Source organism: Podarcis cretensis, assembly GCF_951804945.1.
Source record: "Podarcis cretensis genome assembly, chromosome: 16".
In the NCBI taxonomy this organism is placed as follows: Eukaryota; Metazoa; Chordata; class Lepidosauria; order Squamata; family Lacertidae; genus Podarcis; species Podarcis cretensis.
The window spans coordinates 6,950,644-6,973,504 of NC_137186.1; the positions used below are offsets into that span (position 1 = coordinate 6,950,644).

Genomic DNA, 22,861 nt, shown 5'->3' on the forward strand with positions numbered 1-22,861 from the left:
TTGATTTTGAAATAAGTTTTATTCTCTCCCATGCATTATGGGAAATTGAAGCAAGGAAATCAGCAGGGGTGGGTGGATGAGGAAACTCCCATCCACCACAAACACACACACATTCATACGTTACACTGAAGAATGAGTCACATATTGAACATGCAAACATAAAATGCCATTGAAGAATGAAAGGGCAAAGAAAGCAACATGCAGAAGTGTCCTGGGTTTAACATGTCGTTGTCAGGATGCTGATGCGAGGTAGCAAAGTTCGCTTTTCTTGGGTTGCTTCGCAAATGTTGCATTTTACTTGATGCTTGGCAATGGGCAGACCTGCTTCGTTGACCCAATGCATGGTGGGACGACAATGGGGCACTTGGTCTGTGAGTATCCACCACCAGATCCGCCGCTGCTGCAACAGACAGCTCCGCCACTGCTGCTGCTGCTGCAGCACACAGCTCCGCCACTGCCACTGCTGCAGCAGACAGCTCCACCACTGCCACCACCACTGCTTCCACCAGGTACAACAATGGTTTTCCCACTGCCGCCACTGTATCCTCCTCCACCATACCCTCCTCCAATCACCTTAACCCCACCTGAGCTTCCACCACCGGATGAGCTACAACAAACGGCGCCACCGGAGCCGGACGAGCTGCAACATACTGCACCACCACGGCCGCCGCTAGCTCCACAGCAAACCCCTCCAGATCCTCCACCAACAACTATGGGGATCTTTTGCTGGCCATATCCATATCCACCTCCATATCCACCACCCATTCCACCTCCAACGCAGCACACAGAAGACTGGCCACTGCCGCCGGATGATCCACAGCACACTGCGCCACCGCTACTGGCTCCACAGCAAACCCCTCCAGATCCTCCGCCAACAACCATTGGGATCTTTTGCTGGCCGCCTCCATATCCACCTCCATATCCACCTCCGCTTGGTATAACAATGACTCCGCCGGACTGTCCGCCGCCGCCATATCCTCCACCTCCAGAGCAGCAGCAGCAGCCGCCCCTTGAACTGCCACAGCAGCAACAGCCACCCCTGCTTTGTCTTTGCTTGCTCATCTTTCGGCTTTGGTGTGGTGCGTTAGACCTGGAAAGTGGACAAAGCATAGTTAATGCACACTGCTGGCTGCAATGCTCATTTCTCAAAGGGCCTCATTCTCATGGTGGTCAACTTGTGTCCAGGCTGCAGCACCAGGGAGTACAGGGGGGGGGGATTGGCAGTGTGTTGGATCACATGGTTGAACACATGTTTGTGTGTGTGTGTTTGTTTGTTTTTTTGTGTGTGTGTCGGGAAGGAAAGAGAGTTCAGGACCAGTTTCCTTTCTCCATAAATGTCCATTCATTTAAACACTTTGATCTCTGAAACTGGCACTCTTACAGATGCCACATGGTACTCATTGCACATTTCTAAGAAATTGATATTTTTGTGTTGCAGCACCCACATTTCAGAACTTCCTGACAGTTGATATCAGGTTGCAGTAGTATTTTCTGCCTCTGCTAAAATATCTTTCTGTCATCAAGCCTATTGAGAAACATTGATGGTTTAATGTGGCTTTTAGCTTATTGGTTATTTTAATTATCCTTTGAATGTTTTCATTAAAAAAAAAAACCTGGAAAGTTTTACTGTTTCTTTTTTTAAAATCAACAACAACCTTATTTTGCAAACAATTGAATAGCATACAAATTTTGAGAGCTATAGGTAGGTAGGTAGATGGATGGATATGATTCTAGCTGTCATGTAAACGTATCTAGCCAGTGCAAAAGAATTCCCCACATGTAGAACATAACCATGTTGAGGCGGAAGGTTGTAATCTAGTCTACTCACTGACGTGCCATATTTCTCAGACTGTATTGTCCTGTATCCCCTTTTTTCTATTTTATTCCTGCTTTGCAGTGATGGAACTCAGACACTGATTGACCACCTTCAGAATCGCTAGCTTCAGCTGTTTCCTGTGCTATCTTCCTTGAATCTGCTTCCTCAGTGCTTCCCTGGATGACTGCAAGCTAACAAGCCAAACCATTTATCTGGTGTAAATATGGAGGTCAGATAATGGGATAACATTGCTCCTCTACACGAGTTAAGCAGGTCTGGCCCTGCAAACTGTGCATGGATGTATAAGGCCTCTGCCGGAAACAATTCCTCGGTGAATTTTTTGTCTGACAGATTAATCCTTTAATTTAAAAGGATTAAAATGCCTTGAAGAAAACTTTGGCTTAGCTGCAGCTCTCATTCAAGCATTGCTGTTGGGGAGGACACACCAATTCATCTGCTGTGACCTCTGCTGCTCAAGTATCATCGCCCAGCTCCAATTACAACAAGCTTCTGCATGTTTGTGGATACAGTAGCTACGCTGTGCACCAATATTTCACCCCAAACCTTAGCAGCAAATACCCAGAGAACAAAGGACTCCCAACAGATTCTCCACTTCTCATTTGCATCGAGAAAAAGGTCCCTCTCCCTCCAGTGACTTCAAGGAATTGCACACTGTATCAAGAACCCAAATCAACCCTTTGCAGCCTCCAACCCAAATAGCATTATTTTTCCATCTGTGCATAGCTGAAGATGTTTCCATCCATTCAAAGGAAGGAGGATGATCTGAGCATTGAGCTTACCTTGTTTAGCAGATGTGCTGGGGTGAAGGAGAAGTCTCAATGGATTTGAATGATGAGCTTGTGGACCAGAGATCCTCTTTATACCCATCTTCTGGCCACTCCTATCGGAAGTGAGGCACCCCAGGAATGGCGAGTGGCACAGTTACAACTTCCCTTAACTGTCGGCCTCATCAAACCCAAGGTGTCAGACAAATCATGAGATCCATATCTCACTTTTGTATCACTAGTCATTTTACAGAGCGTAAACAGCTTAATGAAGGTGCTCCACCTAATGAGTAAGTTCCTGTGGTGATGCTGCTTTGTAGCGGTGCCTCACATATTTGTGGGGGCTCCTGATGGGTGATGTATTCAAGGGTGGGCTTTTGCTAGAGATAAGCAAATCAGAATCTATCCAGTCCCAATTGCTACTGCACTTGTTTATCCATAGGTTGAGAGACTGTTGTGGTACAGTCCTTAGGGTGTTGGACTGGATGTGGGAAACCAGGGTTCAAATCCACTTTTGACAATGAAGCTCACTGACTGTGACCTTGGGCCAGTCACTGCCTTTCAGCCTAACCTATCTAACAGGATAGTTGTAGGCATAAAATGAGGAAGGGGAGAACCATGTAGGCCACTTTGAGTTCCTGGAGAAAAAGGAAGAATATAAATGCACTATATCAATCAATTAAGTCTGTTCCCTGTCATTTCTATGTTAAACAGATTTTTTTTTTTTAAGTGTGTGGATTTGTTGATAAACACACAGGGTTGCATAGTTAAAGGTCTGTATAGTTATAGGTATGGTTTTCCCAGTAGTCATGTATGGAAGTGAGAGCTGGACCATAAAGAAGGCTGATCGCCGAAGAATTGATGCTTTTGAATTATGGTGTTTGAGGAGACTCTTGAGAGTCCCATGGACTGCAAGAAGATCAAACCTCTCCATTCTGAAGGAAATCAGCCCTGTGTGCTCACTGGAAGGACATATCGTGAAGCTGAGGCTCCAATACTTTGGACACCTCATGAGAAGAGAAGACTCCCTGAAAAAGATGCTGATGTTGGGAAAGATGGAGGGCACAAGGAGAAGGGGACGACAGAGGACGAGATGGTTGGACAGTGTTCTTGAAGCTATGAACATGAGTTTGACCAAACTGCAGGAGGCAGTGGAAGATAGCAGTGCCTGGCGTGCTCGTGTCCATGGGGTCACAAAGAGTCGGACACGGCTAAACGACTAAACAGCAACATCAAGTTTCACTTGGAGTAAACCTATTGGAAACCAGCAGCCTAAATTAGTTGTGAAAGGATCTACTCTGAATAGGACTAACGTTGGGTTCTTTGTCACAAGGATGTGTACACACATGATGTTGAGCAGAAGTGGAGGCTTTTTATAGAACGTACATCAGTTGGTGTGAAGGAGTGTACACTTGTTGGATACCCTCCAACATCCCTCAGATAAAAAAAAGGACACTGGGCTTTGAGACGCAGCTTCTTCTCTCGCTCCAGACAGCTCCTCCCACACCACTCCCCCTCCCCTACCTCCTTCCTCCCCTCCTCCCACTTTCTCCCCTTCCCTTCCCTTCCCACCCTTCTACCATGCCCTCCCTCCTTCCAAGCCTTCTACTATTCCTTCCCCTACCCACTCCTTTCCCCTCTCCATCTTCTTTCCTTTCTACCCTTCTAACCTTCTACTCATCACCTTCCCCCTTTCCCTATCTCCTACCCTACCCTACCTACTTTTCCAACCCTCCGCTTCCCATAGTGGGGGTGAATGGCATGTGCCCCCTTCCACCCTCATCAAACACAGGGCACAGAGAACCCCACCATCTTCCTCCTGTTTCAGCTTGCTAATGTGCTTGCTAAATGTGCAACACCTCTCCCAATTTTCCTGTTGGGTCCAAGCAACACAACCCACAAACTTTCATTCTGCCTCTCAAGTAGCTTGAAGCAGAGTTCCAAAAACATTCTTACAAGCATCCAAGTAGCCCTGAGGACGAAAGAGGATGAAATAAAGATCTCCCTTGTAATATATCAGTGGTTCAGTGCTCATTTCTTCTCTTTCCAAAATAGATTTTATCTTGAACAATTGCAAACACAATTAGTTAACCCTTCCCACGTTTCCTAAGAAGGCTTAACAATCTGAAGGACACTGTCCTCTTTCTATGAGAGCCAGTGTGGTGTAGTGGTTAAGAGCGGTGGACTCGTAATCTGGTGAACCAGGTTCAATTCCCCGCTCCTCCACATGCAGCTGCTGGGTGACCTTGGGCCAGTCACACTTCTTTGAAGTCTCTCAGCCCCACTCACCTCACAGAGTGTTTGTTGTGGGGGAGGAAGGGAAAGGAGATTGCTAGCCACTTTGAGACTCCTTCGGGTAGTGATAAAGTGGGATATCAAATCCAAACTCTTCCTCCTCCTCCTCCTCCTCCTCCTCCTCTTCTTCTTCTTCTTCTTCTTCTTCTTCTTCTTCTTCTTTGCTCCTCCCAATGGAAACATGCAGATGGGGACAGATATACCCCTGCTTTAAGTCATTTACACACTGTCTTCACTTGTATATTATTTACTACAAAGCTCGATGAGTAAGCTCTTTAGCGACAAAATGTTGGATTACCGGAACGACGCTTGAGAACTGAACCACTGTTATATCACAAGTGGGCTCTTTATTACTGTACTTGCTATTGTTTAAGATAAAAACTACAGTGGTACATACGCTTCAGGTTACATATGCTTCAGGTAACAGACTCCGCTAACCCAGAAATAGTACCTCGGGTTAAGAACTTTGCTTCAGGATGAGAACAGAAATCGTGCTCAAGTGGCGCGGTAGCCCCATTAGCTAAAGTGGTGCTTCCTGTTAAGAACAGGTTCAGGTTCAGGTTCAGGTTTCAGGATCTCTGGAACAAATTAAGTTCTTAACCCGAGATACCACTGTATTTGGGAAAGAAACTACTTTTGCTATTTTTATGGACATTTATTCTTTGTTTACAGATCGTTGCCTAGGAGATAATATATGGTGTCGATTGCGATAGTCATTGCATCACCACCCTGTTCATTGTTCTATTGATGACCATTGGAGCAAGATGGAAGCCCAGAACAAAGGATGGCTCCCACTTTTATCAGTTTTAAAAAGATACCCACAACACCACTCAAATTACTTCATGCATATATCACAAATTGGGAGGGTCTGGTGATAGAAACCTGAACATCAGGTTTGCCCCCATCCTTCCCTTGACCTCCACCCAAGTTTACAAGTTCCTGGTTTCCCAGGCCAAGTTAATCACACCTCTTTGTCCTTACTGAAGACCTAATCCATTCTTGGATGGTTTGCCATTCTCCCTGGGATGACTGCCTGTCTGGCACCCAGATGCCAGGATGCCAGTGATTATCTCTTGTGCAATAGGCTGCTGTGTACGTGATCCCAGGTTTCAGGGATTATGGCTGCCCATATCAGAGACTCTCCCCTTAGTAGCTACTCCTTTCCTGAACAGAACAAAGTTGCAATGGTGCAAATCCATACTGGATCGATTTCATATGACTTTGCAAAGTTTTCTGTATAGTTAGAGCTATGGTTTTCCCAGTAGTGATTTATGGAAGTGAGAGCTGGACCATAAAGAAGGCTGATCGCCAAAGAATGGATGCTTTTGAATTCTGGTGCTGGAGGAGACTCTTGAGAGTCCCATGGACTGCAAGAAGATCAAACCTATCAATTCTGAAGGAAATCAGCCCTGAGTGCTCATTGGAAGGACAGATCCTGAAGCTGAGGCTCCAATACTTTGGCCACCTCCTGAGAAGAGAAGACTCCCTGGAAAAGACCCTGATGTTGGGAAAGATGGAGGGCACAAGGAGAAGGGGACGACAGAGGATGAGATGGTTGGACAGTGTTCTCAAGCTACCAACATGAGTTTGACCAAACTACGGGAGGCAGTGGAAGACAGGAGTGCCTGGTGTGCTCTGGTCCATGGGGTCACATAGAGTCGGACACGACTAAATGACTAAACAACAACAACAAAAGTTTTCCCAGTGAGCCAGCATGTAGATACGTCCATCAGTGAATTTTCACATCTGATAATGTGCAGCAAAAGCGCCTTGAATAGATAGGAAAGACTGTGATGAAGTGCTCTGTGAGGACACCTGCAGAAGTGATTGCGCCAATCTTGGTAGTCTGGTTGTGTGTGCACAATATCTGCTATAGGGGTACCCCCCCAACCTTTACATAAATTCCTGCAACAAAATGATGTAGCTGTTTGAACAATGCTTGCATTTGAGCATGACCAAGGATGGACTGGACATGTGGAATGCCAATTTTTTATGTGACCTGGTGGGTTTGAGAGACATGGCAAGGCAGGTTGAAGATAAGAGAGATAAGGGGTGTGGTAGAGGCAATGGAACAGTCTACTTTAAAGGTAACCTGATAGACGAAAACGTTGCTTTTCATGAATGTATATGAGCAATGTAAGCACTGATGTGACAAAATAGAACCAATTAGCTTAAAGTTCTTTGTTAGAAAAGATGTTAAAGAGTTCTTTGTACTATGCCATGGGCATCTCTGGCCCCCACCTTACCTGGTGGGTGAGGGATTCTACTAAAGCAGTGAAATAAAGATCACCGGTTTTGAGTGCCTTCAATTTGTTTAGATTTGGGCTCTGTCTATTTATATAGTCACACCTGGAAAACAGACTTTGGTGGGTTCGGAGATTTCTCACAACAAAAATTCTGAGAGCAGGAGTCTCCAATACTACTTTAACAAACACAAACAAAGTGTGGATGATTGAAACACCCCCCCCCCCAAAAAAAAATGCACACAGGTCTTCACACCCCTGACTTTCTGGCCTTAAAAAAAATGGTATTAATGTGGAATATCAAAATACACACACACACACACACACAATTTTTAAAGTAAATTTTCTACATTTCGAAATATTCATTTAAACAATCTTAAATCAGTGACTTCTCTTCTATTCCCGTGGTTCATTTTGCATACCAAACATCCCTGCATATTTTACATAAACTAAACCATTCAGTACCATTGTTACATCCATCAAAACTTATTTATACTGTTGAATTTCTCTTAATGCTGCCAGCATTTTCAAATGACCACAATTTTCACTCATATATTCAGTAAACATTTTCCAGTCTTCTTTAAATGTATATTCTTGTTCTCTTATTCTACATGTGAAAACTGCAATTTGTGTGTATTCCATCAGTATAAGTTGGCATTCTTCTTTGGTTGGAACCTCGCTCGTTTTCCATTTTGTGGGTAACAAAACACGGGCTGCAGTAGTAGCATACATAAATAGTATTTTTTGACCCCTGGGAATTTCCCTCTGAATTATCCCCAACAAAAAGGACTTTGTTTTTTGGGGAAAGGTACTTTAAACCCCCCCCCCCAGTTCATTATATATCATTTCCCAATACTCTTTTACCCTTTTACAAGTTCACCACATATGAAAGTCTTTTGATGACTATTCTCCAGAACATTTATCCTCCTCCTCCTCCTCCTCCTCCTCCTCTCTCATTAGATTCCTTACCTTCCCAAATTAAATGACATCATATATTTTTCTTTTCTTTTTTAAATGCCACTTGATACAGCCCAAAAGCTACATTTCCTCTTGTAGAACTTCTCAGGAACCACATGCCAATGGTGAGCAGGGCCAGAGGCAAGACTAGATGTGAATTTTACAGACCCAGTATACCTGAAGGAGTGTCTCCACCCTCATCGTTCATTCTGGACCCTGAGTTTCAGCACTGAGGGCCTTCTGGCAGTTCCCTCCCTGTGAGAAGTGAGGTTACAGGGAAGCAGGAAGAGGGCCTTCTCGGTGGTGGTGCCCACCCTGTGGAATGTCCTCCCATCAGATGTCAAGGAAATAAACAACTGTCTGACTTTTAGAAGACATCTGAAGGCAGCCCTGTTTAGGGAAGTTTTTAATGTCTGATGTTTTAATGAATTTTTAATATTTTGTTGGAAGCTGCCCAGAGTGGCTGGGGAAACCCAACCAGATGGGCGGGGTATAAATAACAACTTCTTCAACTTCTTCTTCTTCTTCTTCTTCTTCTTCTTCTTCTTCTTCTTCTTCTTCTTCTTCGTTCTATAGGCTACATTCACATCAGAGGTTTACTACACATACACAATTTTACCATCCAAAATAGCTTTTGTTTTATCATGGAATTTGGTTGTTGCCTTTATCCGTTAAAATTAATTGATTCATTAATGTATTTAACAAGTAATGCAGTTAATGCAAATCAGATGGATCGAATGGATCAAATAAATGACTGGCTAGACATATATTTATAGTGTTATAGATTTTGAGGGGCCCTCTAAATCCCATATACTAATTGGAATTTGATTATTTGGGATATGAAGGGAAAATCCAACCTGCAAAGAAATTCCCCCTCTAGAGTATGTAAAACATCATAGCTGGGTTAGGACCGTTAAGGAAAAATAAAGGGCCATTGAAAGCCATTGGCAATGCCAGAGAACTGTCCCTCCCTGCTGTTCTGGGGTGTAAAGAGGGAAAGGAGATTTGGAAGTTTCCCAGAGTAACTGGGTATGATGTCATATGAAAAGTTTGGAGCCTTTTTAGCACAAAGCTCAGGACAGGAGAACAAAAACAGAATGATCTTGGTTGGGTGGCTGAAGGCAGGTAGGGAGACATACTATGGACTCCAGAGCTGCAATGCTGTGAGGTACAACCCCTCTTGAGATGACCATGCTATAACACAGGCATAGGCAAACTCTGGTCCTCCAGATGTTTGGGACTACAATTCCCATCATCCCTAGCTAACAGGACCAGTGGTCAGGGATGGTGGGAATTGCAGTCCCAAACATCTGGAGGACCAGAGTTTGCCTATGCCTGCTATAACATCTGCCAGTGGCCCCAATTCTAGGGGCCCCCGGGAAACCTAGCATAAGGTTACCAGATTTTTTTCAATGAATCCGGAGACACTTTTCAACTTCAATTAATTTTGTATGGGGACTGATTTGTAAAACCGGGGACTGTCCCTGGGAAATGGGGACGTCTGGTAACCTTATCCTAGCACCCACGATGTTTTTATTGTCGGTGCTCAGACCTACAGCCTCAACCGCCATGGGCTGTGCAACGCTGCTGCTGTGTACACTGGCAGAGGAAGCCAGGTGTGGGGGGTGTGGTGCGCACTGGGTGTCAACCGTGAGGGCGCGTGACATCGCCGCACCACATCCACCCCTCTCACCGCGCGAGCCGCACCCCCAGATGCTTGCCGCGTGGGCGGCGAGCTGCTAGGGATGGTCCCTACATGGGCGGCTAGCAGAGCCCCCCACGCTCGCCACATGGGTGGTGGGCGGCTAAGGATGCTCGCCGTGTGGCCAGTTAGCCCCACCCCATGGGCCGGCTAGCCTTCCCCCACGCCTCTCCAGGTGCCGGGACAGGTATCTCCACCCTTGGCTGTGTACCGCTGCTGCCACTACCCCCACACTGCTGCTACACTGCCACTGCGGGGTGCCTTTACTGTGAAACAGGGGCCTACCACAGCCTCTGGAAGGCCCACCGGTGCTTGTTGGGGCCTCTGGAAGGCCTGACAAGGCTCATTGGGCCTTCTGTAGGTTGTGGTGGGCCCTGTCGCATCCTCCCACAGACCCACTGGGCCTTCTGGAGGCCACAACAGGCCTCGTCAGGCCTTCTAGAGGCCTTGATGGGTCCCACTGGGCCTCCTCCTACCGTATGATGTCACACTGTGTGCTGTGTGTGACATCACAGGCCCAGTGCCTCTGACATCTACAATCCCTTTATCCTAACTCAAGTGTAAAGATGTGAATAAATCAGATTTCAAACCCTACGTTGACCAGGTGTTTATGAAATATTGGTGGACATCAAATTGTATAATGAGTGCTCTCCATTTGGAAGTTGAAGTCAAATTAATAAATGGAATGCTAAGCAACAGCCAGTTATAACTCCCCAGCTGTTTACAGATAAGCATCTTCTCCCTGTATCCTTAACTATCAGGAAGAACTTACTTCCTCAACCACAAAAAAAAACACTTCCCGTATCTCGGACAGTTGCACCACTTAAAATTGCAGTGTAAGCTTTTTGAGAACAGGGTGCTGCCTTATCTATTTGTTATCATGTTTATTCCAACTCCACCACCGCCTTTTCCATTGGATTTCTTACCACTCCTTCACCATAAAACCCCATGGTTAGTCTTGCCATACGCCAGGAAAATTCCTGACATGTCCCGGTTTTCAAGTGTAAAAATGTCATCGGGGAGAATGTTGCCGAATCAGAAAAAATGTCAGGAAAAACCCAGATGTATGGCAACACAATGGAAAAAGCAGGGAAGAGAGCTCCACAATTTTGCTGTTTTCTTAAAAAAAAAGGGGGGGGAGCATTCAACGACTTTGTAGATGTCAGGAATTTTACTCCTTGAAATATGGCAACCCTACCCATGGTGGTTTCCATGATTTTTTTAAAAAAACACAAGATTGGAACCAGTTAAAAGAATTTATATACAATCAGAAGGACAGCTGGAGTCATATATGCAATTTGGATGGCTATTGAAAAGTATCCAGCAAATTCATGGTACATAAAGCTATCAATGAAGACTGCCAACATAGCATGATAGATAGATAGACAGATGATAGATAGATAGATATAGATGATAGATAGATAGATAGATAGATAGATAGATGAAACTTTATTCGCATTAGCCAATGGCCATAGCAACAATAAAACATTACAATGTAAGCAGAAAGGGAAATTTGATATAAGAGCACAAGTCCTGAATCAGCAGTCAGTTAGTGGCCCTTATTCTGATTGCCCCTGCTATGAACCTAGCAACCTATTTTGGGATAATAGGTTTGTGCAGATATGGGGCCAGAGAATCAAAATGGAAAGGTGGAAAATGAACATACCAAGGGCAGAATTTCCTTATAGTGGCCAGGTTGTTCTGATGCTCAATATCTTTTAGATGTTGACCAATTAGACTGTTAGACCTTTTAACATCACAGTAATCCAAGTTTATGCACCAACCACTGGTGCTGAAGAAACTGAAATTGACCAATTTTATGAAGACTTACAAAACATAGAAATGACACCAAAGAAGGATGTTCTTCTCATTATAGGGGACTGGAATGCTAAAGTAGGGAATCAAGAGATAAAAGGAACAACTGGCAAGTTTGGCCTTGGAGATCAAAACGAAGCAGGGCAAAGGCTAATAGAGTTCTGTCAAGAGAACAAGCTGGTCATCACAAACACTCTTTTCCAACAACACAGGAGATGACTCTACACATGGACATCACCAGATGGGCAGCATCGAAATCAGATTGATTATATTCTCTGCAGCCAAAGATGGAGAAGCTCTATACAGTCAGCAAAAACAAGACCTGGAGCTGACTGTGACTCAGATCATCAGCTTCTTATAGCAAAATTCAAGCTTAAATTGAAGAAAGTAGGAAAAGCCACTGGGCCGGTAAGATACAATCTAAACCAAATCCCTTATGGATACACAGTGGAAGTGAGGAACAGGTTTAAGGATTTAGATTTGGTGGACAGAGTGCCTGAAGAACTATGGATGGAGGCTCGTAACAATACACAGGAGGCAGCAACGAAAACCATCCCAATGAAAAAGAAATGCAAGAAAGCAAAGTGGCTGTCCAACGAGGCCTTACAAATAGCGGAGGAGAGAAGGCAAGCAAAATGCGAGGGAGATAGTGAAAGATACAGGAAATTGAATGCAGATTTCCAAAAAATAGCAAGGAGAGACAAGAAGGCCTTCTTAAATGAGCAATGCAAAGAAATAGAGGAAAACAACAGAATGGGAAGAACCAGAGATCTGTTCAAGAAAATTGGAGATATGAAAGGAACATTTCATACAAAGATTACCATAATAAAGGACAAAAGTGGTAAGGACCTAACAGAAGCAGAAGACATCAAGAAGAGGTGGCAAGAATACACAGAGGAATTATACCAGAAATATATGGATGGCTTGTACACCCCAAGTAGTGTGGTTGCTGACCTTGAGCCAGACATCCTGGAGAGTGAAGTCAAACGGGCCTTAGAAAGCACCTCAAATAACAAGGCCAGTGGAAGTGATGGTATTCCAGCTGAACTATTTAAAATTTTAAAAGATGATGCTGTTAAGGTGCTACACTCAATATACCTGCAAGTTTGGAAAACTCAGCAGTGGCTAGAGGATTGGAGAAGATCAGTCTACATCCCAATCCCAAAGAAGGGCAGTGCTAAAGAATGCTCCAACTACCGCACAATTGCACTCATTTCACATGCTAGCAAGGTTATGCTAAAAATTCTACAAGCAAGGCTCAAGCAGTATGTGGACCGAGAACTCCCAGTAGTGCAAGCTGGATTTCGAAGGGGCAGAGGAACCAGAGACCAAATTGCAAACATGTGCTGAATTATGGAGAAAACTAGAGAGTTCCAGAAAGACATCTACTTCTGCTTCATTGACTATGCAAAAGCCTTTGACTGTGTCGACCACAGCAAACTATGGCAAGTTCTTAAAGAAATGGGAGTGCCTGATCACCTCATCTGTCTCCTGAGAAATCTCTATGTGGGACAAGAAGCTACAGTTAGAACTGGATATGGAACAACTGATTCAACATTGGGAAAGGAGTACGACAAGGCTGTATATTGTCTCCCTGCTTATTTAACTTATATGCAGAATTCATCATGCGAAAGGCTGGGCTGGATGAATCCCTAGCCGGAATTAAGATTGCCGGAAGAAATATCGACAACCTCAGATATGCAGATGACACAACCTTGATGGCAGAAAGTGAGGAGGAATTAAAGAACCTTTTAATGAGGGTGAAAGAGGAGAGCGCAAAATATGGTCTGAAGCTCAACATCGAAAAAATGAAGATCATGGCCACTGGTCCCATCACCTCCTGGCAAATAGAAGGGGAAGAAATGGAGGCAGTGAGAGATTTTACTTTCTTGGGCTCCATGATCACTGCAGATGGTGACAGCAGTCACGAAATTAAAAGACGCCTGCTTCTTGGGAGGAAGGCGATGGCAAACCTAGACAGCAGCTTAAAAAGCAGAGACATCACCTTGCCAACAAAGGTCCGTATAGTAAAAGCTATGGTTTTCCCAGTAGTGATGTATGGAAGTGAGAGCTGGACCATAAAGAAGGCCGATCACTGAAGAATGGATGCTTTTGAATTCTGGTGCTGGAGGAGACTCTTGAGAGTCCCATGGACTGCAAGAAGATCAACCCTATCCATTCTGAAGGAAATCAGCCCTGAGTGCTCACTGGAAGGACAGATCCTGAAGCTGAGGCTCCAATACTTTGGCCACCTCATGAGAAGAGAAGACTCCCTGGAAAAAACCCTGATGTTGGGAAAGATGGAGGGCACAAGGAGAAGGGGACGACAGAGGATGAGATGGTTGGATAGTGTTCTCGAAGCTACCAGCATGAGTTTGACTAAACTGCGGGAGGCAGTGGAAGACAGGAGTGCCTGGCGTGCTCTGGTCCATGGGGTCACAAAGAGTCGGACACGACTAAACGACTAAACAGCAACAACAATTAGACTGTTTGCTTTAGTGGGACCCATAGTGAATAGGTGTTGTGGGGATAGGCCACAAGAGTGAAGTTTTTGGTAGACAATGTCAATGATTTTAACCTGGACTGATTCTCTGCGCTTGATGTTGATTTGTTTGGACTGCACTGCATCTCAAACTCTGCATTTATGGCAAGCTTATTGCCAAGAGGTTTATACTTTTTAAGACTTGGAGGCTAGCCTCTAAGTATACCTGAAGGTGTGTCTCCACCCCTATCGTTCTGCCCAGACACTGAGGTCCAGCGTTGAGGGCCTTCTCGAAGGAGTCTCGTAGCAAGTCACAAATATAAGACAACAAAATTAAAATAAAGCAATAACATGAAAAATACTTGCAATAACCCATAAGATAAACTGAATGAACCTGCAGCGAAGTCAAATAGTGTCCAGTGCCAGGACGTTCTGGCGGTTCCCTCACTGTGAGAAGCGAAGTTACAGGGAACCAGACAGAGGGCCTTCTCAGTAGTGGCACCCACCCTGTGGAATGCCCTCCCATCAGATGACAAAGAAGTAAAAAACTATATGACATTTAAAAGACATCTGAAGGCAGCCCTGTTTAGGGAAGTTTTTAATTACTGATGTTATTGAATTTTTAATCTTTTGTTGGAAGCTGCCCAGAGTGGCTGGGAAAACCCAGCCAGATGGATGGAGTAGAAATAATAAATTATTATTATTATTAGTATTATTATTATATCCATAGGAGTGTGGCATTCTCCCCACTGTGGATGGTCCTATTAGGCAGCACAGCACTTCTTCCAATCAGAACTGTTTGGTGGCCCTTAAGACTTGTGCCAAACAGTTTTCACTTCAATTTCTCAGAGTTGCATCATTTTGGAGTTTTGTAGGAAATGTAAAATGGTGGTTTATTACTGGGGCTCCACAGAGTTCTCACCATCAGTGGGCCCATGCCAGGGCACAGGGCTCTAGCAGGTACCTGAGAATGCTGGGTTCCGATGGTTCTAGCCCTGTAGATCATAGTCCTTGACAATGTGTCATGACTTGTACAGGCTTGGCCTAACTGCTGTGTTAATCACAGCAGAACCTTTTGTTAGGAGGTATGACAGCCACGATGCACTTGCCTCCATGTGACCTTGTCACACGTTGACTTGTCACTTGATTTAATGTAACATGATGCTCCATAGATCGGAGCAAGCTTGGTCAGGTTCCTGATGATCATCAGATGATGATCTGTGCTCTGGATGATGATCATGTATGCTATGCACCTGAACAAGCAGGTTGAGGCCAAGTGACAATGGGCAGACATGGTTCAATTCCTGAGAACCTCCAGTTTAAAATGGTCCAGGAAAGAGGAGTGATGGAAGACCTCTCTCTGCTCTGAGATTTGGTGATGGACCATAGCTTAGTGGTAGAGCATCTACTTTGTTTGAAGGAGATTACAAGTTCCATCTCAGATGTGTTCAGGTGGGTCTTCAACCCTGAAGAGTTACTGCCGGTCAGCAAAGACAGTACCAAGTAGATTAACCGATTGTCTGGTCCAGTGAAAGGCAGATTCCTGTGTGACCAAGTGGCAGACTAGAAGTTCAATTACATTCTTCTTGGTCAGGCAAGTGAGCTGTGACCATCCAGATGCCACCCCCAAGTCCCATTATCCCTGACCATTGGCTGTTCTATCTGAGGCTGAAGCTGGGCTCCAAAAGCATCACATTAGTCACCCCTGTTCTAATCACTAGACCACACTGCTGCTCCTCATTGTTTTAAACTTTCCATCCAAACTTTGGGGATTTTATGTGCCACCCCATTGAAGGAATTGGGTGTCTTGCATTTTTTTAAAAATAAAGTGGGTATGGACTCACCCATGCATACATCTTTCTATTGACTTATATTCAACACTGGAAATGTTTTTGATTCAAGTAAGGTTTGAACATCCACCTAGTCATGTTTCATTTAGTTCCTTGTGGCTTCCATCTTTTTTATGTGGAGCTAGGGCAGGAATGGTAAACTCCCACTTCAATTGCCTGATCCTTCCCCACTCCCAAAGACCAATTTGAGCAATGGTGTCAAAAAGAAAATTAAGCACACAGGAAGATGCCTTATGTTGAGCCAGGCTCCTGGTTCATCCAGCTCTGTATTATCTATCCTGATTAACTGAAACTCTACAGGGTTATGGCAGAGGGACATTCCTATCTGGTGATACCAGGAGTCAAACATTAGGGGCTTTCCTTATCTTCTTATTATCCTGCCTTCCAATTTACTTTGCAATTAAGAGTCTGTATCAAGGGTGGGAAACCTTTGACCCTTCAGATGTTGCTGAACTGTAAGTAGGGCTTTTATCAGCCAGAATTTACTGGAACTCAATTCCGGCACCTCTTAGGTGGGCGCCATTGCCATTATAAGAGAACAAGGGAGGTGTTCATTGTAAGTTCAGGCACCCTTTTTTCTAGAAAAATAGCACTGTCTATAAGTCCCATCATTCCTGACCATTGGCCATGCTTCGTGATAGGAGTTGCAGTCCAATATCATCTGAAGAGATTTTACTTTCTTGGGCTCCATGATCACTGCAAATGGTGACAGCAGTCACAAAATTAAAAGACACCTGCTTCTTGGGAGAAAAGCGATGACAAACCTAGACAGCAGCTTAAAAAGCAGAGACATCACCTTGCCAACAAAGGTCCGTATAGTTAAAGCTATAGTCTTCCCAGTAGCGATGTATGGAAGTGAAAGCTGGACCAGAAAGAAGGCTGATTGCTGAAGAATGGATGCTTTTGAATTATGGTGCTGGAGGAGACTCTTGAGAGTCCCATGGACTGCAAGAAGATCAAACCTCTCCATTCTGAAGGAAATCAGCCCTGACTGCTCACTGGAAGGACAAATCCTGAAGATATTTTGGCCACTTCATGAGAAGAGAAGACTCCCTGGAAAAGACCCTGATTTTGGGAAAGATGGAGGGCACAAGGAGAAGGGGGTGACAGAGAACGAGATGGTTGGACAGTGTTCTCGAAGCTACTAACATGAGTTTGACCAAACTGCAGGAGGCAGTGGAAGACAGGAGTGCCTGGCGTACTCTGGTCCATGGGGTCACGAAGAGTCGGACACAACTAAACGACTAAACAACAGCAACAACATCTGGAGGGCCAAAGTTTCCCCACTTCAGATCTGCATTGAATGCTTACAGTTTTTTCACAAAGCTATCAGGTTGGCTACAGGGGGAGCGTTATTAGAGGCTGGTGTATATATAATTGAAATAAACGAATCAATGTTTGCTTGTTTGTATGTTGTGGATAATTGTTTGCCACAATGGGCAAGTCACACACACACACACACACACACACACACACACATGCCTTTCTGTATGTATCTGAAACAGCTCTACCCAAGCACAAGATGGCGCTATCATCATTGTCAGGGAAATCCCAAGTTCTTTCTTTCTTTCTTTCTTTCTTTCTTTCTTTCTTTCTTTCTTTCTTTCTTTCTTTCTTTCCTGGAGAAGAAACTTTAAAAGAAGAAGAGGGGGTATGCAAAGAAAAAACCCCAGAAAACAATTTTTAAAATATTCCCAGTGAGGATAGAGAATGCACTGCAGATGTGAACACTGTCAGTTGGCGTGAAAGAGAGAAAATAATGCAACACAGGTGGGGTAGAGGGGAAAAGAAAATGTGGAGTCTCCTGGATGAAATCATGGCTGGATGGCACACCGATCAGGAATGATCTACAAAGCAGCTTTTTGTTGCTGTACATACTCGGCACAGAGGACTTTTTTTTCCCTTTCCATTTTTTGAAGCAACCAGATCTAGTTTGTCAATCCTGGGTTTATACATGGGTCAACAGCTCCATAACAACTGGATTCCACAATTTTCTGAGACTCCATCATGAGAACTTTAGGTTGTTAAAGGTGCTGAATGTTGGTAGGAGGCCCCTATATCAGTCACAGAGCTACGACTTGCAGAGTTCCTGGGAAGGTAGATCAATTGGTAAAACTCTCTGGGAATGGTAGCTCTCCGAGGGGAGTAAGGACTTCCTAATGACAAACTACAGCTTCCAGGAACTGTAGAGTTGCCATATTTCCAAAGGTAAAAATCTTGACTAAAAAGGTATTCCCCCCCCCCCCCGAATTAATGCCACCAAACCCCCAGACATTTGCTTAAAATTGTAAAAAAATCCCCCTGGATGGGCATGTAGGCCCCACAAAAGAGGACATGCCCAGGATTTCCCGGACGTATGGCAGCCCTACAAAGTGCCAATCACACACACGACTGAAGCAAAGCCCTGTTGCCTGCCCCTATGTGGTGATATATTGAACTGCAGGTGACAGCATCCTTGAGGAAGTACCTTCAGGCCCTGGGCTAAATCTGTCCACAATCTGATTATTGAGCACTTCTGGGCTGGAAGGGGAAGAAGAGGGCTTCCTATTCTACTTAACTCTTGCTTGGAAAACATGGTTCTCCTGTGGTCTGGCGTATGCCTAAATCTCTAGTTCTTCTTTGATGTTGACTTCTACATGGTCTTACTTCGTCCTTTGATTCTCTTTTGTCCTATGAGCTCACTCAACAATCCTGCTGATGGATCTTTCTAAGAACATAAGAACAGCCTGGCTCTGTTGGATCAGGTCAAGAATCAGCTTGGAGAAGAGAAGTGTGATGTCAACACAATGTCTCTCACATCAGATGCTTATCACTTTAATTTCCGGCCTCATCACCCCTGTCATTAACATGACAACAATGGTCATGCAACAATGGGGCTGATGGAGACATTGATAGCCTGTTCCTCCACAAGGTTGTCCAATTCTCTTTTAAAGCCATCTAAGTTGGTGGCCATCACTGCTCCTGGGGGAGTGAGTTGTACAGTTTAACTATGTGCAGTGTGAAGAAGGACTTCCTTTCATCTGCCCTGAATCTTCCAACATTCAGCTTTATTGGATTTCCACAAGTTTTGAGGGGTGGGGTGGGGAGAACTTTTCCCTAACCACAACAGGGAGGAAGATACAATTGGCTGGCTCTGCTTGTCATTAGCTCCAGCGGCATCTAATGCAAATCCAGCCTCACCTGTCCCAGTGGGCACAAGCCACCATGCAACTGAGCCGTGTGAAAAAAATACAACTGCGACCCATGAAATGAATGTATTCTTAACTTAAGACCACAAGGGACTGCCATCCCAACTTTTGTTAACTAGGCTCTCTGCCATGCTTGTAGTTAGCAATGACCTTGAAGAACCACCTTGACCACTGCTTATAGATCATTCCTAGTTGCCAACCAAGACGGCAAATATACAGAAGATCTGACTTGGTGGAGTGGAGGTTCTGGTCAAGACTCAGTTCAATAGTTATCTGCAAAAATGATCCATCCCATTGTCTTTAAGAACAAAGTTTCAGCAGAAAGCTGTGCTTAACAACACCTTTCTATTCCCCCCCCCCCAAAAAAAAGCCAGTTGTGTCTTCTACTATGCTCTTCCATTGGTCAAATGAATCACTGGCCCTCCAGATATAATAATAATAATAATAATAATAATAATAATAATAATAATAATTTATTATTTGTACCCCGCCCATCTGGCTGGGTTTCCCCAGCCACTCTGGGCGGCTTCCATAAAAACCAAAAATACACTAAAATATCACAGATTAAAAGCTTCCCTGAACAGAGCTGCCTTAAGATGTCTTCTGAATGTCAGGTAGTTATTTATCGCTTTGACATCTGATGGGATTTGTTGGATTGCATTTTCTATCAGTCCCATTGGTCATGCTGATTGGCAGTGGAGGCTGGTCTATTTGGGTGAATGGGACATTGACAACCTCAGTCTCCATTCAGCCAGCCCCCACATGTCTGCCTACATGTACAGGAGATTGCCTTGCCTGTAAGCTTCCTCCTCTTTAGTTTCTATGTTGCCCTGGTAGGACCCAGGAAAGAAGAGGGTGGGGACAAATTTAGGATGAATGGACTCTTCCTGCCATTGACTCTGGCTCCACCTACTGGTGGCCTTCCTGCCTTCTGCCCCACCAGTCCCATTCTGGGAGCTGTTTTTTAAATGTTTATGTGATTGTGAAAGCTTTCACTCTACCATTATGGCTCCTGGTAGCCTTGGGGCTTCTCTTGCCTTCAGAAAAATGGGGAAAAAACAAAGCTGGTGAGCTCTACACTCAGATGAACATAGAGCCTTTCTTGTCTTCAGAGACAGACAGAGAGAGAGAGAGAGAGAGAGAGAGGAAGGAAGGAAGGAAGGAAGGAAGGAAGGAAGGAAGGAAGGAAGGAAGGAGAACTGAAATTGACTTATTTGTTAATTATTACACTCCATTTCTAGGATGCACAGCAGCTGCAGTAACAGCACCTCTTGTAGCAGACAGCACAACTGTAGGCAGAACATGGGACCTTAGCATGAGCTTATGTCTGTGACTTTTTGGGCCAATTCTAAGTACTCTAGTCTGCCTCACCGACGTGGGGATTTGGGTCATAGTCCTTCAATGGCTGCACTCGTTCCTTTCTGGTTGGGGACATAGGGTGGCACTGGCGGGTGGGGAACTGTCGTCGCACTACTCCTTGGTGTGTGGAGTACCTCAGGGCGCAATTCTCTTCCCGATGCATTTCAACATCTTTATGCACCCCCTTGTCCAGCTTGTCTGGAATTTTGGTTTGGATTGCCATCAGTATGCTGATGACACCCAACTCTATCTGTTGATGGACAGCCATGCCTGCTTGATCCCAGACACATTGATCAGATGTTTGGAAGCTGTGGCTGGATGGCTACGTGGGAGCCTGTTGAAGTTAAATCCTTTGAAGTCAGAGGTCCTTTGGCTGGGTTGACATGATATGGGGTTGGGGGGCCAACTTCTATCCCTTGCAGGGGCGCAATTAGTGCCAGCGCCTTCCGTCAAGAGTTTGGGTGTAATCTTTAACGCCTCCCTTTCTATGGAGGCGCAGGTGACAGCTATGACAAAGACGGCATTTTTTTCATCTCCACCAAGCTAAGCAGTTGGTCCCTTTATCTCTCTCACCCTGACCTCGCCACTGTGATCCATGCAACGGTCACCTCCAGGCTTGACTATTGTAACTCACTCTACGTGGGGCTGCCCTTGAGACTGACCCAGAAACTCCAGCGGGTGCAGAATGCCGCGACGAGACTTCTTACGGGGTCCTTGCCACGGCATCACATTCACCCAGTGCTATACCAGCTGCACTGGCTCCTGGTGGAGTATAGGGTCAGGTTTAAGGTCCTGGTTTTAACCTTTAAAGCCCTCGTACCTATGGGACCACCTCTCCTTGTATACCCCACTGAGGACCTTGCGGTCTGCTAACAACAACACCTTGAAGATCCTGGGCCCCAGGAAAATTAGACTTGCCTCAACTAGACCCAGGGCCTTTTCGGCCATGGTCCCAGCCTGATGGAATGCTCTCCCACAAGAGACCAGGGCCCTGTGGGATTTGACATCTTTCCACAGGGCCTGTTCCTCCAAGCCTTTGGGCAGGATGCAGTTTGACTTACGGTACTTTCCTTTGTATAAAACAAGCCTGAAGGAGGCCCCCAACCCACTCACAGGTCCTTGTATGATCAGTGGAAACAGTTGGTCCTGTCAAGTATTAACCACTCTCAATTCCAACCTGATAATTGCCACGTGCCTAGATTTTAACTTGTCTGAATTAATTTTAAGATGTATTTTACTTAATTGATGTCTGTTTTTATGCATATTGTGTTGTTTTTATGGTGTTAGCTGCTCTGAGCCTGGCCTCAGCCGGGGAGGGTGGGATACAAATAAATTATTATTATTATTATTATTATTATTATTATTATTCCACTAGAGATACTAGAGAGTGAATCTGGGACATTGCGCTTTCAAAGCCTGATCACTGAGTTGTGAGCTCTCCTACCAGGATGATGCTTGGAAGTGACTGTGGGTCAATTTGAATATATCCATTCTTAAGGAAATCAGCCCTGAGTGCTCACTGGAAGGACAGATCGTGAAGCTGAGGCTCCAATACTTTGGCCACCTCATGAGAAGAGAAGACTCCCTGGAAAAGACCCTGATGTTGGGAAAGATGGAGGGCACAAGGAGAAGGGGACGACAGAAGACGAGATGGTTGGATAGTGTCTTCGAAGCTACAAACATGAGTCTGACCAAACTGTGGGAGGCAGTGGAAGACAGGAGTGCCTGGCGTGCTCTGGTCCATGGGGTCACGAAGAGTCGGACACAACTAAACGACTAAACAACAACAAAACTACCTTATACTGGGAAAGACTATGCGTTTGTGAGAGCTTACAGCCACCCACTATGGATCCTAAGGGTCTTCAGAGCAGCATGAGCATAAGATCATAAGGACATAAAAAGAGCCTGCTGGATCAGGGCAATGGCTCATCTAGTCCACCATCCTGTTATCTAAGTTCCACAGATGCCACCATGGGAAACCCTCAGGAAGGACTCAAGCAGAAGACCCCTTTCCTCATTTGTGGTTTGAGGAAGTTGGTATTCAGATGCAGTACTGCCTCTGAGTTTGAAGGGACTGCATAGTCATCATGGCAGGAGCCACAATTATTTTCCCCAGTCATCACCGAAAGCCATTCAAGTTGGTGGCCATCACTGCCATTTCTGGGAATGCATTCTAGAGTTCAACTATGCTGCCCTGAATCTTCAGCTTCTCTGAATATCCACAAGTTCTAGTGCATTGAGAGAGGGGGGAAACCTTTCCTCTAGATGTTGCATCAGCTGCTCCTGATAGTGATTTTATAACTGCTTTGGGTTGGTTCTTTTTTTAAAAAAAGAAAACTTTGGTTGGGACAATTGTGGGACAACCTTAG

General features: G+C 44.8%; 1 protein-coding gene and 1 long non-coding RNA gene across 4 annotated transcripts in view; one reads left to right on the plus strand and one right to left on the minus strand.

Moving 5' to 3' along the window:
• The window catches only part of LOC307205822, a 37,502-nt gene extending 32,731 nt beyond the window's left edge, over positions 1–4,771 (plus strand). The window contains exon 3 of the long non-coding RNA XR_013834081.1: positions 4,760–4,771. This is a non-coding gene — a long non-coding RNA (uncharacterized lncRNA). The remainder of the gene's footprint in view (positions 1–4,759) is intronic.
• The window catches only part of LOC307205708 (uncharacterized protein), a 26,611-nt gene continuing 3,750 nt past the window's right edge, over positions 1–22,861 (minus strand). The window contains exons 2-3 of one of the 3 annotated variants that reach the window (XM_079958454.1): positions 482–1,090; positions 1–451 (exon numbers count right to left, since the gene is read on the minus strand). In XM_079958454.1, the coding sequence (XP_079814580.1) occupies positions 295–451; positions 482–1,062 (738 nt within the window). In that variant the 5' untranslated portion in view covers positions 1,063–1,090 and the 3' untranslated portion in view covers positions 1–294. Of the gene's footprint in view, positions 1,091–2,616; positions 2,733–22,861 lie in introns of those variants that run through there. The other 2 variants (XM_079958453.1, XM_079958452.1) reach the window with 2 other exon arrangements.